Consider the following 15,988-nt stretch of genomic DNA (forward strand, 5'->3'; position numbering starts at 1 on the left):
CCCGCCTGGCCTGAGGAGCCCCCTCCTCTTGGGAACTATGAGAAGCAAGTTATGTTTTCAACGTCAGTCATCTCTTGATCTGTTGGCCTCACTGCACCCCAATTTTTTATGAATATGCTGTATTTTAAAACACCCGGCTAGATGGAAATTGTCTTGACACAGAGAGAAAACTTGGTGTTTTCATGTCTAATCCCAAACTGGAGGAGAAAGTGGCGACCCCATGGACTTCTTCCAGGGCCAGGCGGCACTCACTCTCCAGGGGGACCCGCACTTTGTGGGGGCACCCCGAAAGGCTGCGGTGGTGGGGATATAGTCCCGTCACGTGCCCTGTGCCGTCGCACCCGGGGATGGGGCACTTGGTCTCCCTCTTCTCAGGCCTCGGTGAGTCTATGGAGGAATTAAACGGAAAGACAGCTGGTCAGTCCTCGCCCTCCCTGCAGAGAGCAGCCCTTGTGGGGGCAGCCTTCTCATGCTGCTCAGCCTCCACATAATAAACACTCGCCTCAAATCGCCCTGAATAAGACCCTCCACTAAGACCTGCGGAAGCAGAAAAAGTGCTTTCTCTCTGATTTTTTTGGTATCTTAAGCAGAGGCTGAGATAGGGCGAGGGTGTGTCGAAACACAGTGATGGTTTCAAGTTGTCATGTCAGATCGTAGTTGAGAAAAGTCAGCCCTACACCAGAGGATGAGTAGGCTCCAGAAAAGCAAAAGAGAAGGAATTTATTTAAACCCACACTGTCTCTTATTGAGGGAATCTGGAAAAGCCAGGCTCAACCATCACACGATGAAGAAGCTGTTCTATTTGAGGAGGGACTGCCTGGCCAGCCCAGCAGGTCCTGGTGGCAGGTGCAGTGGCCCCAGGGCTCTGGGTTCCAGCCACGTTGGGAGGCTGACCTGACAAGAGGCCACCTCTCGCCAGTCCCGGCTGGTGGACAGGGCCGTAGGGGTCTGGGAGGCCCAGACCCCTGTGGTCGACAGCCCTGGATCAACTCGCAGCAGCCAAGGAGGAGAAGGGGCTATGGTTTCACTCCTTGCGCAGAAACTGAAGACAGAGGCTTAGCAAGGACGCGTCCTTGGGGGAGACCTGCAAAGTGTGGGAGCACAGAGAGTGGGGCAGCCTGGAGTGGTTCACAGGGCACTGTCAGAACACGGTGGGGGGCAGGGGTAGATCACATGTGCAGCTGTAGAGGAAAGGGACACCTAGTAACCCACGCAGTCAGGCGGCCTAGAGGGCGCGGGCAGAAGACAGCTCAGGGTCCTCATTTCCCAGCACACCTGAGGCTGGGGGTTAGACAATATGTGTGAGTATGTGTCTGTGTGTGCATGTGTGCACCGTCATGTCCGACTCTTTGCGATCGCATAAACTGTAGCCCACCAGGCTCCTCTGTCCATGGGATTCTCCAGGCAAAAATACTGGAGTGGGTTGCCATTTCCTTCTCCAGGGGATCTTCCCGACCCAGGGATTGGACCTGTGTCTCCTGCATCTCCTTCATTAGAGGTGAGTTCTTTACCCCTTAACAACCGGGGAAGCCTGAGGGTTAGATCAAGGATTACATCAATACATAAAATAAGTGAGGACTAACATGAATATGTTTATACTCATGACTGAGGGTAGATAAGCTTAAAAGTGAAATGCATTCTCAGAGGTGAAACTGCACTCTTAACTAGTGAGTGAAGTGACAATGCCAGCTTGGGACAGGTCTGTCCCTTACACTGGGGCTTCTAGAGAACCAGGACCAGAACGGGCAGAGAGGGCCTCATAGAAAGGATCAGCGTGGTGCAGAGACTGCGGTTATCAGAACTCCATCATTAGGAATTGGGAACACACAGTGCTGAGAGTGAAAGTCAACAGTCCACAAGGTCCTGCCGCAGGGAAGCCACGGGCGAGGGGTGCGGGCACGGTCTCAGCTGCTAGGACGCAGAGGGCCATATGCTCCGGCTCCAGAGGTGGCACAGAGCGCCAGGCAGCACTGCCCGATGAATATCGTGGAGAGCAGACGTGCCTCAGTGTGGCCACGTCACCCCAGTTTTCAAAGGGTAAACGGTCCTGGGCAGATGGGCACAGCAGGTTGTGTGTAATGCAATTATTGGGGGCGGGGGGGGAAGGGGGTGCTAGTTTTAACAAAGCGGGAGGAGCCAAGGACCCTTGGAGTTAGAAGTGCTGCCTGGGGTGGGGGGCCAGGGATCAGCAGGGAAAGGACGCAGTTGGTGGGAAGGGACACTGGAATAGCCACCGTGCATGTTTTTGGAGACAGGATTTAATGCCAGGATGTGGAGACTACACTGTTTTCTGTGAGAGACAAAGGGATATATGAAGAGTTCTGACATGTTGCATGATTTTGTGGGGCTATTTTTCACTGAGTCTGAAAATGCTGCCAAATTTCAAGTTCGTTTGGGTACAGAATGTCTGCAAAAAGCTAGTCAAAACCCTCGACGTTTGATTAACATGAAATCGGGATGGGGGGTGCCAACACCCCAAGAGAGCGCATTGGAAAGAAGAAGCGACCTGAATTCTGATGGCCTCCCTCCCTCGGATCTTGGCCAGGTGAGGCTGCATTTCCAAACCACGGTGAGAGGTCTGGCCACGCTATCTGCCTGCAGGAAGCCAGAGGGGGTGTGGGAGATAAGGGAGGCTGGCCCCTGCCCAGGTGGGGGCCGTGTCTGCCAGCCCCTCTTCGTGGGAACAAATATGCCCACAGTGCTCTCTAGGGCCAGCCCTGTGCCTGAACCAAGCGCAGCAGCAGCTCTGGGGGTGGGAGGGCTCTCTGGCCTGGCTTTTCTTTCTTCATTTTCTTTCCTGGATGCTGCTTAATGAAAATGACCTTGTGCTCTGGTGACCTGACATCCTGATGGACTCGTGGGCTTGTTCCCATGGCTCCCCTTCACTCTGAAAATGTCACAGGCCGTAGAATAAATTATACGGTGACTCTACTTACCCTGCGACCCAAAATCTCCCTGTGGCTGGTGGCAGCAGGACAGCCAAACCTGGTAACTTAAGACCTGGGTGAAATGATACTTTAAAATCCTAGTATTCTTGGAGAGCAAAGTCCCATGCCCGAGGCGCATGGGAAATTAGTGCTAACTTATCATTGTTTAATCACTCAGTTTGTGTCCAACTCTTTGGGACCCTATGGACTGTAGCCCACCAGGCTCCTCTGTCCATGGAATTTCTCAGGCAAGAATACTGGAGTGGGTAGCCATTTCCTCCTCCAGGGGATCTTCCTGACTTAGGGATTGAACCTGCATCTCTTGTTTTGGCAGGTGGATTCTTTACCACTGAGACGCCTGGGAAGCCTGGTGTTAACTTAGGCGCATGGAATATACTCTCAAGAGAAAAAAAAAAAAGCTCCTCTTATGATCCCACACCAGGGATGAGAGGAAGAGTATGAACCTGGACATCCTCTGAGAGAAGCCAGAAGCCCCAGCAGTCGGCTTCACTGTTCTGCCTGTTTCTTCCTGTCTGGAATGAAGTTCCCTGCAGGGACTTGACACCCCAAGGCATGACCTCACCCCTTCCACACACACACACACACACACACACACACACACACACACAGAGGCTACACCGTGGACTCATCTAGTCCCATCAGCGATTCTCTAAGGCTCCACCATGACCTGTATTCCCTAACTCACATTCTATTGCCTTGCTAACTTTTGTAAACAAAAAATGTTTTGAAAGTTCTATAGAAGAGACCAAAGTATTATCATGTGTTTTAAACTGTGGAACAGACAAAGTGTCTCTGAAGTCGAGATATCAGTGGCTGAAGATGCCATCAGTTGCAAGAGGAAACATTATCCTGTGTGCCAGTGAGAAAGGAGAAACAATTGAAAACTGAATAATGGCACACCCTTCCAATTTTACAAAGATGCTAATATGGGAAAACTGTGTGTCTTAGAAGGGAGGAAATAGAGTGCTTTCGAAATGATGGGGTTTGGGAGTAGGAAGTAAATCTCATCTTTTTTTCTGATTTTGTTGTTCATTAAAACACATACACATGCACACACACACAAACACACACACACACAGGTAAGTTTCCAAGCTGAGTGTGAATGGAGTGCTCAGGGCTGCTTATACAGCATCCTACCCCAGACTACATGCTGGTCCTTAATATTCAGCCCTTACAGTATGTACCCAAAGAACTACTTATCTTATCCCTCACCAAATGACATTATTTTATTCTTTTCTCCTCAGAGATGAGTTGCAACGCAGTATTAGACAAGATTTCAGATGAGTACTAAAATGGATTTAAAATACCCACCTGATTTCTCGATAAATTTCAGTGATCAAAACATCTAGCCAGATAGCACATTCTCATCAACCCTGTAAGTCCCCAAACTTGACCTTCTCTAGTATATTCCTCCCCTGATTCTGTGATTCTCAGATTTTACGGTGTCCAAGAGTCACCTCAGGAACTTGCTTTAAAAAAAGCAAGTTATGCACATGAAAATATGCTCAACATTGCTAATTATTAGAGACATGCAAATCAAAACTACAGTGAGGTACCACTTCACACCAGTCAGAATGACCATCATTAAAACGTCTATAAACAAAAAATGCTAGAGAGGGTGTGGGGAAAAGGAACCCTCCTGCGCCACTGGTGGGAATGTAAACTGGTACAACCACTACAGAGCACAGCAAGGAGGTTCCGCAGAAAACTAAAAATAGAGTTACCATATGATCCAGCCACCCCACACCTGGGCACATATCTGGAGGAAAATGTGGTTTGGTTCAAAAGGACATATACATCCTAATGTTCATCGCTGCACTATTCACAATAGCCAAGACATGGATGAACCTAAATGTCCACTGAAAGAAGACTGGATAAAGAAGAGGTAGTATGTACATACAATGGACTATTCAGCCATAAAAAAAAAAAAAAAATAATACCATTTGCAGCAACATGGATGGACCCAGAGAGCATCATACTAAGTGAAGTCAGTCAGACAGAGAAAGACAAACATCGTATGATGTTGCTTATATGTGGAATCTAAAATAATGGTACCTATCCATGAAATAGACTCACAGACATAGAAAATGAACTTAAGGTTACCCATGGGGAAGAGTGGGGTGGGAGAGATAAATTAGGAATTGGGGAATGACATATACACACTACTACATGTAAAATAGATAACTAACAAGCACCTACTGTATAGCACAGGGAATTATACTGAATGTTCTATAATGACCTACTTGGGAAAAGAATCTGAAAAAGAATAGATATATGTATATGTATAACTTAGGGCTTCCCAGGCGGTAAAGTGACGAAGAACCCACCTACAAAGCAGGAGATGCAGAAGACACAGGCCTGATCCCTGCATAGGGAAGACCACCTGGAGGAGGATCCAGTACACTGGAGTAGGTTGCCCTTAAGGACCACCCCTTGGGACACCCCACTTAACTGAAGGACTCATCACCAGGCCCACACAGTGCAAGACTCGGTGGTGGGGTACATCTTCATGGGAGATGCAACTTCCCAAAGTCTGAGGATCAATTTTTAGATCTCCTCCAAGCACACTGACTTTCTCATTCAAGTTTGGTCCACATGTTTCCAGACCCAGAGTCAGAGAGCTTGTTTAAAGCATAGGCTTATAAAGGAATTAGCTCCCAGTCTCCTCCCAAGAATGATGAGAACATCTTGCCTGGCTTTGCAAGTAGCCTGACGTTGATGAAACTCCAAGCTAGTGAGATGATCCCAGAAAGAGGGTGGGAAAGAACAGTTAAAATTCAGTAAATACTAATGTACTTCTAACGTATCCAACATACCATTTTTTTTAAAAAAGTACCATATATTTTAAAAAAAAATCACATTACGAGAAATATAGTCAATGATTTTTCTTGTGTGTGAAAACCAAGTAAAACCAACCAAGCTTGATCTGAGAACAAGCTAGAGAATAGGAGAAATTTTGGGTAATTTTATAGTACAAATTAGATTTTTAACTGTGTTAAACTGTCAAAAAGATATCTGGAAGAAGCAATCAAATCTCACTCGTTCTCCACCCCCAACTATAAAGCAATTTTAAATGAAATAAAAGCAAAACCGGGTCTTACGTTTATTGGGAAAGACTTGTCTTCCACCCATGTCGATGACTTTCGTTTGCCTCCTCTCCCCGGAGAGATGCTCCAGCAGAAAGCGGTCCAGCTCTTTGTAGGTGTTGTGGAAGACGCAGCCTCGCTCAGCCTGCAGGGCAATCGCCTGCTCCAGCAGACTCAGGTTCCCCTTGGCTTTCTCCAGGGCAGTGGCCTCCTCCGTCCCTGCGGCTGGACACCCACGACCGTGGCCGCGGTCCTCACTCCCTGGGAAGGAGGGCTGGGCTGGGCCATCTGATGGGTCCAACGGACTGTTCTGAGGGTCTTTCCTTTCTGTTTCTGAATCACACACATTTTTGCAGGAGATAAACTTGTTGCCTTCAGTTTTTATTTCGGGAACTTCCAGTAGGTCTTTCCTATCATCCACTAAAACATACTTTGGGACCCTCGGAGGTTTGGCTTCTTCTGAGAAGCTGGAGCCACTGTCCCAACCATTCTCCGCACTTTCAGAGTTACTGTCGCTGTCGGAGGAGGGCGAGAACCGCAGCCGGGAGTTGTCGGTCTTATCTTTTCCATCGTCGGAAGGAACCATAAAGCACTCATCCACTTCGTCCCCCTCTGCTTTTAGAGACTGGATGCCACTGTCGTTTAAGTTTTCAATTATGGTCTGAGCAGATGCACTTTTTTCCAGTGTCCCCAAGTGCATTAGAGATTTGACCACGAGTTCCTGATAACAGCCGTATCTGTCTTCCTTCCCATCTGATTTTTCTTGTGCGGTTGAATGAAACTTCTCATCCATGGGTTTTATCATGATTTCTTCAAGGGAAAAAGAAAGCCATTATATGAAAAACAAGAATAAAAATATTTTAAGGAAATTACAATGACCAATAAATAAATAGATACATATACGACGGGCTTCCCTGGTGGCTCCGCAGTAAAGAATCCACCTGCAGTGCAGGAAACACAGGTTCGAACCCTGGGTCAAGAAGATTCCCTGGAGGAGGGCATGGCAACCCACTCCAGTATTCCTGCCTGGAGAATTCCATGGACAGAAGAACCTGGAAGTCTACGGTCCATAGCGTTGCAAAGAGTCAGACGCAACTGAAGTGACTTAGCACACACACATATATAATAGATGCAATATGTGAATATGTGGACTCTATCAGTTTTATAAACATTGGGTAGAAAAAGATACACTCTCAACAAAACAAAGTAAAATTCAGACCTTAATGTTCTTAAGAATTACCTTTAAAGAAATGAGCTATTTGAATTTTCAACATGTCAGAGCTAAGTGTGTTTAGTTACTGAAATAAATGCTCAACCATCAGAGTTCTGAATGTGAAATTCACATTACTGTACGTCTTATATTTGCAAGTCTCAGCCAACTGGAAGAAAATCAAATATATGTCCTATTATACATTTTAAAGGAAGTATTCATTGGTTTTCTCTGCTCCCTGGCAATATATTTTCAAAGCTTATTCAGTCGATTTTCTCTACTTCTGTAGTGTCCCAAACAAACTTTCAGATTTTATGGAATGTTAGCTAAAATACACAACACATCTACACAGAGATGGTAACTAAAAGAAGCCCTGATCACTTTCATACTTGTAACATGAAAATTCCACACCAAGGGAAACACAAGTAAATGGAAAAAGCATAAGACAGAATAACGCCTTGACCAGTAGCACAGTTTCTGGCCTGGTACCCATGTACACTTATGTGAAAAGAGAGGTAGGGATAGTTAGAGGATGCTGAATGTCAGCTAGTTGTTCCCAGTCCTGATGGTCAAGAAGGCCTGGGACTGAGGACAGGCGCCCAAGTACCCATCTGTCCTTGTCGTATCCACACCCAGAGCAGCCACCAGTGTCACCCCCTTCCCTCTTGGCAGTGGCCCAGTCGGGGTGACAGACTGTGTGTTTATTTATATACACTGTTCCCGTGCAAACACACCAACTGAGGTGCAGGTCCGTGGGTGCCCCAGCCCCAGCCTGGCACCTGGGGAGGGGTTGCCCAGGGAGCTCAGCACTTGCCAGCCCATGAAATACACCAGACAACCCAGCAGTGGTCCCTGGCATTCATAAAGACAAAAAAAATAAAGCAGGACCATTGCTGTGTCTCTACAGGCAGAGTGGGGGATGGGAAGACAAAATAATAAGCCTCCTTAAAGACTGTTAAAGACACCAAGTGCAGGGCATTCTGCGTTAATGCACGTCTTGGGAGGAAAGAAAAGAACAGACGTCCCATGGAAGGGCTGCGGGAGAGGGTGTCTGTGCAGAAGACAATATGCCTTTTTTTGGGTCCCATTTAATTTTTTATAAACATTGTCTCTGACAAGGACACTCAAAAATACATCTCCATCATCTTCCTTTCTGGTAATTATCTCCCTAAATCAACACTGGACTGCCAGGATCAAGTAAATATTGCCATAGTAACTAAAAGCATTTTTGGATGAAGAGAAGAATTGAGTCACAACACTAGCCCCTTTAAATACCACTGATTATAGGGTGCAGTCCTTTGTTGGGATCTATTCAACATAAACTGAAAAATTTAACATTTTACTTCCTAGAAAAGAGGCTGGCAAAACCCAGCCCATAATATTTGAGAGGACGGTCTATCCTCTCCTGAATTCATATCAGAGGAACTCCAGGTTTAAATAATGTATTAAACATAGTCTAAAATGCAAATGAAGTTTTTCTCAATATCACGGCTGGCTATTAACAGAAAGTGTAAAGGGTTATGATAATTTTAGAGTATTATGAACTACAGAAAACAAATAAAAAGCGTTTTCCGTGGATATGCTCAATTCATTGAACTATTCTCTCAACTCCACTTAAGTACCCACATGTGTACAATAATGATTTATAGACATTATACCTAATTATGCATATTTGGGCTGTGTGAGAGTGCTAACAAAAGCTCTGGAAAGCAACAATTACCTCTGTTGCTTAGCTACATAGTTTAAAATATTCCTATTAAGTGCAGATCGTCGGAGAGGCGGGGGGACAGCCGTGCACGTGTGCCCGACAATGCGTGTCACCGAGCTGCTGCCAATGCGAGCGTTTTGGGTCACTTCCAGTTTCCATAATTGTTTGGTTCAACTGTTGGTTATATGCTAAAAGAAAATATTTATTAATTATTCTTCAGAAAGAGAGGAGCCCTGCCGGGAGAGGTGCCGGCGAGCGGTGTCCGGGGGTTTCCAGGCATGCTCAGCAAACCTGCCAACCAACCTGCCACGCGCCCACCCGCTGCTGTCAGTCATTGTCACAGAGAGAGACCCTGAGTTCACTTCGAGCCTGACAGATCTGTGATGGGGTGCCCAGGCTCCCTATATTCTCTATGCTCATGCAATTTTACTTTCTGGGGTGGCTCAGTCATCTATTTTGTGCTTCTGCCCCTGAAATAATCCAAGAGACCTGTGTTGGGGACCTCATTCGAGTCTGGGCCTGGCATGTGTCTGTGTCAACTGCGGTGGCTCCTCAGCCTCATGGGAGAGCAGGTGACACCCTACGGGTCATCAATAAAGGATGGACACTGTCCCTTTCCTGATGCTGCAACAGAGCAAGCGATGGCAGAGGAGACATAGGAGCCTCCATCTGGACAAGGCGGGGCCTGTCTTCATTCAGAGTGAGTAGTGACCTGCCGGCCGTGGAAGGGCCCAGCCTTGCATCTGAAGAGGACTCAGCCCTGGTCGCCATTGTCTACATCACACACGCTATGATCACCAGCTGCCTGGGGGACGTGAGGAGTCCCCCTCCTCACGTGCACAGTGTGGAGGGAGACTCCGCCCCAGGTTTGAAGTCCAGAGACTGGGGGTCATGACCTGTGTGATCTCAGGCAGGCCACTGTCCTTGGAGTCCTGGGTCCTCATCTTTAAAGCAATGATAAGGTGCTCCCCCGGTAGTCCAGTGGTTGAGAATCCACCTTTCAATGTAGAGGACACAGGTTCGATCCCTGGTTGGGGAACTAAGATCCCACATGCCTCGGAGCAATGAAGCTGGTGCACTGCAGCTACTGAGCCTGGTGCTGCCAACTGTGGAGCCCACAGGGTCTAGAACCTGTGCTCTGCAACCAGAGAAGTCTCCTCGTGCTGCAACTAAGAAAGCCCTTGAGCCACAACAAAGACTCAGCACAGTCAAAATTTTTTTAAAAAAAGGATGATCCGATATCCCAGTGACCAATGAGCCAACAATAAGATATCCTGACAATAAACTGGTATGTCCTTGATATAATGTCCAGTTACTTATTTCATTTAATCTTCACAATAACTCCAAGAAAGGCACTTTTGAATCTCTTCTACCAAAGGGAAACCAGGGTTCTAGAGAGCTAAGGGCTTGCCCAGTTCACATGGCCAGCCAGTGGGGGGCTAAGAGTCAACTCGGAAGCCGGGTGCCTACTGTTTGCCCAAATCTGGATACTTTCAAGACTGAATTATAGGAAAATACTAAAATACACCTGTCAGCTAACTGGTGATGAAAAACAACACAACCTAATGTATAAATAAAAATACAAAAAACAAACACAACAACAAAGCAAAAACTAACATAGTGCATCTCACAACAACACGTGATGGAAAATTCCTCTGGTACACTCCTGGGCTTGGAGAGGGGCAACACTTTCCTCGTAGAGCAAAAAATAAATAAACTGTTCTTTGGGGGGGCCTGATATGTAAAAGCTCACATTTGTTGATTTACTTTACATCAAAGTCTCTTCTCTGAGGGGTCTGGTAATCCTGAATGTACAGAGCAGTGATCACCGATGCCTGTCAGCTGTTCTGCATCAAAATGGCTTAAACAAAAGAAATCCTCGTGGTGGTCCAGTGGTTAAGAATCTGCCTTCCAATGCAGAGGACACAGGTTCAAGTCCACGTTGGGGAACTAAGATCCCACATGCTGTGGGGGAACTAAGATCCCACATGCTGTGGGGCAACTAAGCCTGTGCGCTGCAACTAGAGAAAGTGTGCGCTGCAACTAAGACCCCATGCAGCCAAAAATAAAAATAAATATTAAAAGAAAGCAAGCCTCCGAAAGTCACAACACGTTTTGAGTTTGATTCCTTTAGTATAACTAAGTTTCGGATTTTAGTTCTGTTTCTAGCTGAATGATTTTTACAGGCAAATTAGTTTTCCAGGCCTCCTGAGTTATGTCAGTTTTGCTGAGAATAAAAGCCCTAAGAAATGAATTCGTCTCTCAGAGTTTTTAAGTGGGAGTGGCTTATCCCTTACTTGCTGTTTCTTGAGAGATAATATGTTCAAAATGTCACCCCAGCCCTCAGAGCTCCCACGAGTGTGAGGAGTTTCTCAGATCCACGAGCTAGTGCTCACAGCCTGGGAAGGACTCCAGACAGTGGTTCACCCCACTTCTTTCCTTCATCTGCACTGGAAATGCATGAGCTCAACCTGCCTCCTGATGGTGCTTTGAGCTCACCTTCTGTTTGCCCCGGTGGAAAAGGTGCATCTGCATTGTTTTGTCTAAATTCTCTTCTATCTATCGCTCTCTTCCTAAAAATGTTTCTTCTGTGGCACTGGGCTTTTGTCGTAGCATACAGGATCTTTAGTTGCAGCATGTGGGATCTAGTTCCCTGACCAGGGATTACTCCCAGGCCCCCTGCATTGGGAGCTCAGAATCTTTGTCACTGGATCACCAGGCAAGTCCCTCTTCTGTGATTCTTATTGCCCACGGGCAGCTCTTGGAAAGACAACTGGCAGAAGGTGCACGAGGCACAGTTTTGCCATTAAAGGGACTCAAGTTCATGACCTTAGCTTTCATGAGCTTGTATCCTCTCTCATCACCTAAACTGCCCACTGAAGACACAGTCAGGCACGCACCTGGTCAGGTGAATACCTCGGGGCACCTGGATGGTAGATAAAAGCCCTTAGGCTGGGCTTGGATGAAAACCCAGCTCTCTTTCTCTCTAAGGGACTTGCTTAGGAGGCTAAAGACCACTTAGAGTTTTCCTCTCTCAGCCAGGGAAGGGAGCACCTGGGACTGGTCATTTCTGGACATGTGACTTCGTGACGTGACATGGGGGGGACTTTGCCCAATCTGCCTTCTAAAGATACTCAGAGCATGAGGACTGGATTATGGAGCATGGTTAGCTGAGAGATCAGAATCTTGCTTGTCCTTTGATTGTCTCTTAATTATCTTCTTTCCAACAGCTACAAGCTGCATCACCTTCAGCATTAACTCGTTTGTCCTCAGTGGTCTCATCTGCACACCTGTGGTCACAATTACACAGTCATGTCACCATTGGGTGGGTTAAGTGATATGATTTATGTGTTCAAGATATAGTAAGAATCAAAAGTAATGGCCACCACAGTGTAAGTTTAGCATATTCATTATTAGTAGTGATGGTTCTAAAATTGAATATAAAAAGAGTGAACCTTTCTGAAGCTGCAGAGAGATGTCCATCAGTGCTTATAAGTGAATATTTAACTGAGAACATTTGACAGTATATTTTCCTGGTCAATATCAAGCACCTACAATGATCATTCAGCGACAACAGAAGGTGGGAAGCCAGTGGGCAGGTACAGACCTGGTCTTCCTGGCACCTGCAAAATGTGTTGGTGTAAAAGATGCCCATTTTCTTGAATACTTGGTACATTAATGTCAATGGTATTAATTATTGTGTGTGTATATGCTGCGCTCAGTCATGTCCGACTCTTTGTGACCCCATGGACTGTAGCCCGCCAGGCTCCTCTGTCCATGGGATTTCCCAGGCAAGAATACTGGAGTGGGTTGCCATTTCATACTCCAGGAGATCGATCTTTCTTACCCAGCGATCAAACCCGTGTCTCTTGCATCTCCTTATACCTCAAGTCTAACCATACTAAATCAAGGATTTTCCCTGACACTAGATTCAACCTGCAATTTTCAGGAATCAGCAAGAAACTGACCAGCCCAAGGAAACAAACAAACAAAAAAGTCAAGGATGATAATTTACAGATGAGCCATGAGGCTTGAAGACGTATGTTAAATACAGAAAAGCCAGGAAATTTGCTCCAACGCTAATAAATAAGAATACAATTGTTTAAACTACAGAACCTCACACTACTTGCAAGTGGAGATTACTGGAGACCGATGATTGTGCTCCAAGATTTGCATCCACTCAGTCAATACACTTTGACACTTTTTCTGTTAACTCCTATTGCAATTACTACCATTCTATATGCAATAGGTTTTTATGACCTAAGAATCTCATTGCCTTAGGCTTGTATAATGTATATTTCTTCCAAAGGACAATTTATTTGGTATATTTTGATTACTTAAAAACACATTCAAAAAAATGTGTATGTAATAGCACATGAAAGTGAAAAGTGTTACTCGCTCAGTTGTGTCCAACTCTTTGCAACCCACGTACTGTAGCCTGCCAGGCTCCTCTGTCCATGGAATTCTCCAGAAAGGAAAACTGGAGTAGTTTGGTATATCCTTCTCCAGGGCATCTTCCCAACCCAGAGATCAAACCCAGGTCTCTCACATTGCAGGCAGACTCTTGACTGCCTGAACTACCAGGGAAGCCCATACTTAGGTCTAATAGAAGATACGTACATTTAATTTCACTTTCTAATTAAGTCAAGGTTTAGATCTCCATGTATTTTTAAAAACAAACTTTTGAGATACTTCGCATGTCCTTCAATGTCAGCCTCATGCACAAAGTGGTCTGTGATGGTCTAGCTCCTGGAGGTACTGTGACAACCGGGTCTAGTGGGTGTGACCATGAACTGGGGAGAAGCACATCCTAAAAATTTCAAAATAAAATTCAGGATGGGGGATTAAGAGATGCAAACTACTATGTGTAAAATAGATAAGCAACAGGGTGTATCATACAGCACAGGGAATTATAACTGTTTACGGTGTACGGAAAAAATACTGAACACTATGCTGTACACCTGAAACATGATACTGTGAATCAATTATAAACGTCAGTAAAAAATTAAAGTAAAATTTCAAAATAGAGACTGCATCTCATATGTCATTTGGAAATGTTGTAAAGCTCATTTTGAGGTTTTCTCTTTTAGGGATTGGACATCCGCCCCATTGCTGAGTCAAGGTCTTTTTCAACTGCAAGGCTGAGCAGCTTTTACCTTCTGCAGAAAGAGGCACGGTCCAAGCTTGTGCTCCTGCAAACGGCCCACGGGCAAGGATGCTCTGTGGCTTGCGTTTGACCTCCCTGCTGTAACAGAGGAAAACTGGTCCTTGCTAGCAGATGCTGAGGGAAACCAGTGTCTGGTTTTGATCCCACGTTGGACACGCGGCATGTTCCCCCTAAGGTGGGCCTGGGTCTGTGTGCTGGGGAGGAAGTGAAGTAAAGCTGAGGCCAGGCCCCTTGCTACCTGTGCTGGGGTGATGGTTGGTCTCCAGGCGGTCGTCCTGCCCCTCCGCCTCCGCCTGGTCTGCACGTCCCTCCTCGCAGTCCACGCTGGGGCTGTAGTGTCGGGGCTTCATGAGCAGGGACTTTCTCTTGTTCACCGGGACCCCCAAAGCCTGCTCCCCGGCTCTTCTCTTCTTGGCCGTGGTGCAATCGTGTGCAGCACTGCAGTAACAGACACAGGCTAAGAACATGGCAAAAGAGTTCATGGCTCCCTGACCCTTGACCATCACCAAGTAAACCCAAAGGAAGTTGTAGCCCAGTTTGGGATTAGTTGTCGGCACTAACAAAAACAGCCCGGGAGTTGAATCCATTGAACTGTGTAGATTCTATTTTACTGCTGATCAGAAGAGTTAAAAAAAAAATCATCCTTAATCCTGAGTAAGCATATGTTAATCTGAGCTTTGCCTGGCACTAGACTAAATACCCAGGGACGGATGAAACAAGATTTGCACTGGTTTGTTAATCCCAAGAAAGAGCTAATGTGAAAAATATACCACCAGCTACGAGAAATGTGTCCAGTATGGATAAATCACAAGGTTTTTTGGATAGTTGTTTGCTACTGAAACTGCTTATCTCTGCCACAGTTGCATGTCAAACTTGAGATGCCATATCCTGGGCTTTGACTTGAAAGATGGGGCATTAAGTGTGTGTGGGGCAGGGGGTGGGTGGGTAGGCTGTGAACATTTGATCAGCCCATCTCCAGGCACAGAAAAAAGTGGAAGGATGCTCATGGCACTCTGCCGTTTGAGTCTCACCCATTTGGCACACAGAACAAACAAATAAAAGGGGGAGAAAGGAGATTGGATTTCACAAAAATGGACCACAGTTTATCCTTACTCCTGCTCTCACAGCGTTTTATTTGGAAGTTCTCCTGAGGACGGCCCTTTGAAAACACATTTCCTACATATAGCTCGTTTGGCATCAGTGCAGCTCACTCTGTGCTAAAGTTAAAGCAAACATTCTCTTGGTGAGATCTAGGAAGACCAGAGGGTTCAGCCAACACTGAGTCTCTGACACATATTTATTAAATGCTCTTTGGAGAAAAATGCGAGAGCTTAAGATGAAAAGATCCAGAGGAGAGAACCCTGGTCACAGAGTAATGAGATATTATTCATTCTATCTCTAAAAGAAGGTTGAATATTCAGTAATATTAAGACAAGGCCCTAAACTGTTCTCTTAAAAACATCAATACGGAGAAGTACCCATGGTGGCCCGTTTGTGAAAATTATCTGATCATCATCATACATGAATTCTTGGGCTTCACAGGTGGTGCAGTGGTAAAGAACCCGTCTGCCTAGGCAGGAAACTCAAGAGACTCAGATTCTATCCCTGGGTCGGGAAGATCTCCTGGAGAAGGGAATGGCAACCCGCTCCAGTATTCTTGCCTGGGGAGTTCCATGGACAGAGAAACCTGGCGGGCTACAGTCCATGGCATCACAAAGAGTGCGACATGACTGAGCACAGGCACATACACATGAATTCTTGAATTTAGAAGGGTAGCCTTTAAAATCTCAGAAGAAAATAAGTGCTATTCTTATCTAGGAAATAAAAGATTCTAGAAGGAGGGATAATTCAAGAGGGTTAGAAATCCCT

General features: G+C 45.9%; 1 protein-coding gene across 3 annotated transcripts in view; it reads right to left on the bottom strand.

Annotated features, from left to right (window-relative positions):
• The window catches only part of ST18 (suppression of tumorigenicity 18, zinc finger), a 267,179-nt gene that overhangs the window by 43,355 nt on the left and 207,836 nt on the right, over positions 1 to 15,988 (bottom strand). For all 3 annotated transcript variants that reach the window (XM_010838949.1, XM_010838948.1, XM_010838947.1), the window contains 3 exons: positions 14,358 to 14,557; positions 6,050 to 6,844; positions 253 to 387 (listed from right to left, as the gene is read on the bottom strand). In XM_010838949.1, the coding sequence (XP_010837251.1) occupies positions 253 to 387; positions 6,050 to 6,844; positions 14,358 to 14,557 (1,130 nt within the window). The remainder of the gene's footprint in view (positions 1 to 252; positions 388 to 6,049; positions 6,845 to 14,357; positions 14,558 to 15,988) is intronic.

The sequence above is a fragment of the Bison bison genome, unplaced genomic scaffold (genome assembly GCF_000754665.1).
Source record: "Bison bison bison isolate TAMUID 2011002044 unplaced genomic scaffold, Bison_UMD1.0 scf7180017864108, whole genome shotgun sequence".
NCBI lineage: Eukaryota > Metazoa > Chordata > Mammalia > Artiodactyla > Bovidae > Bison > Bison bison.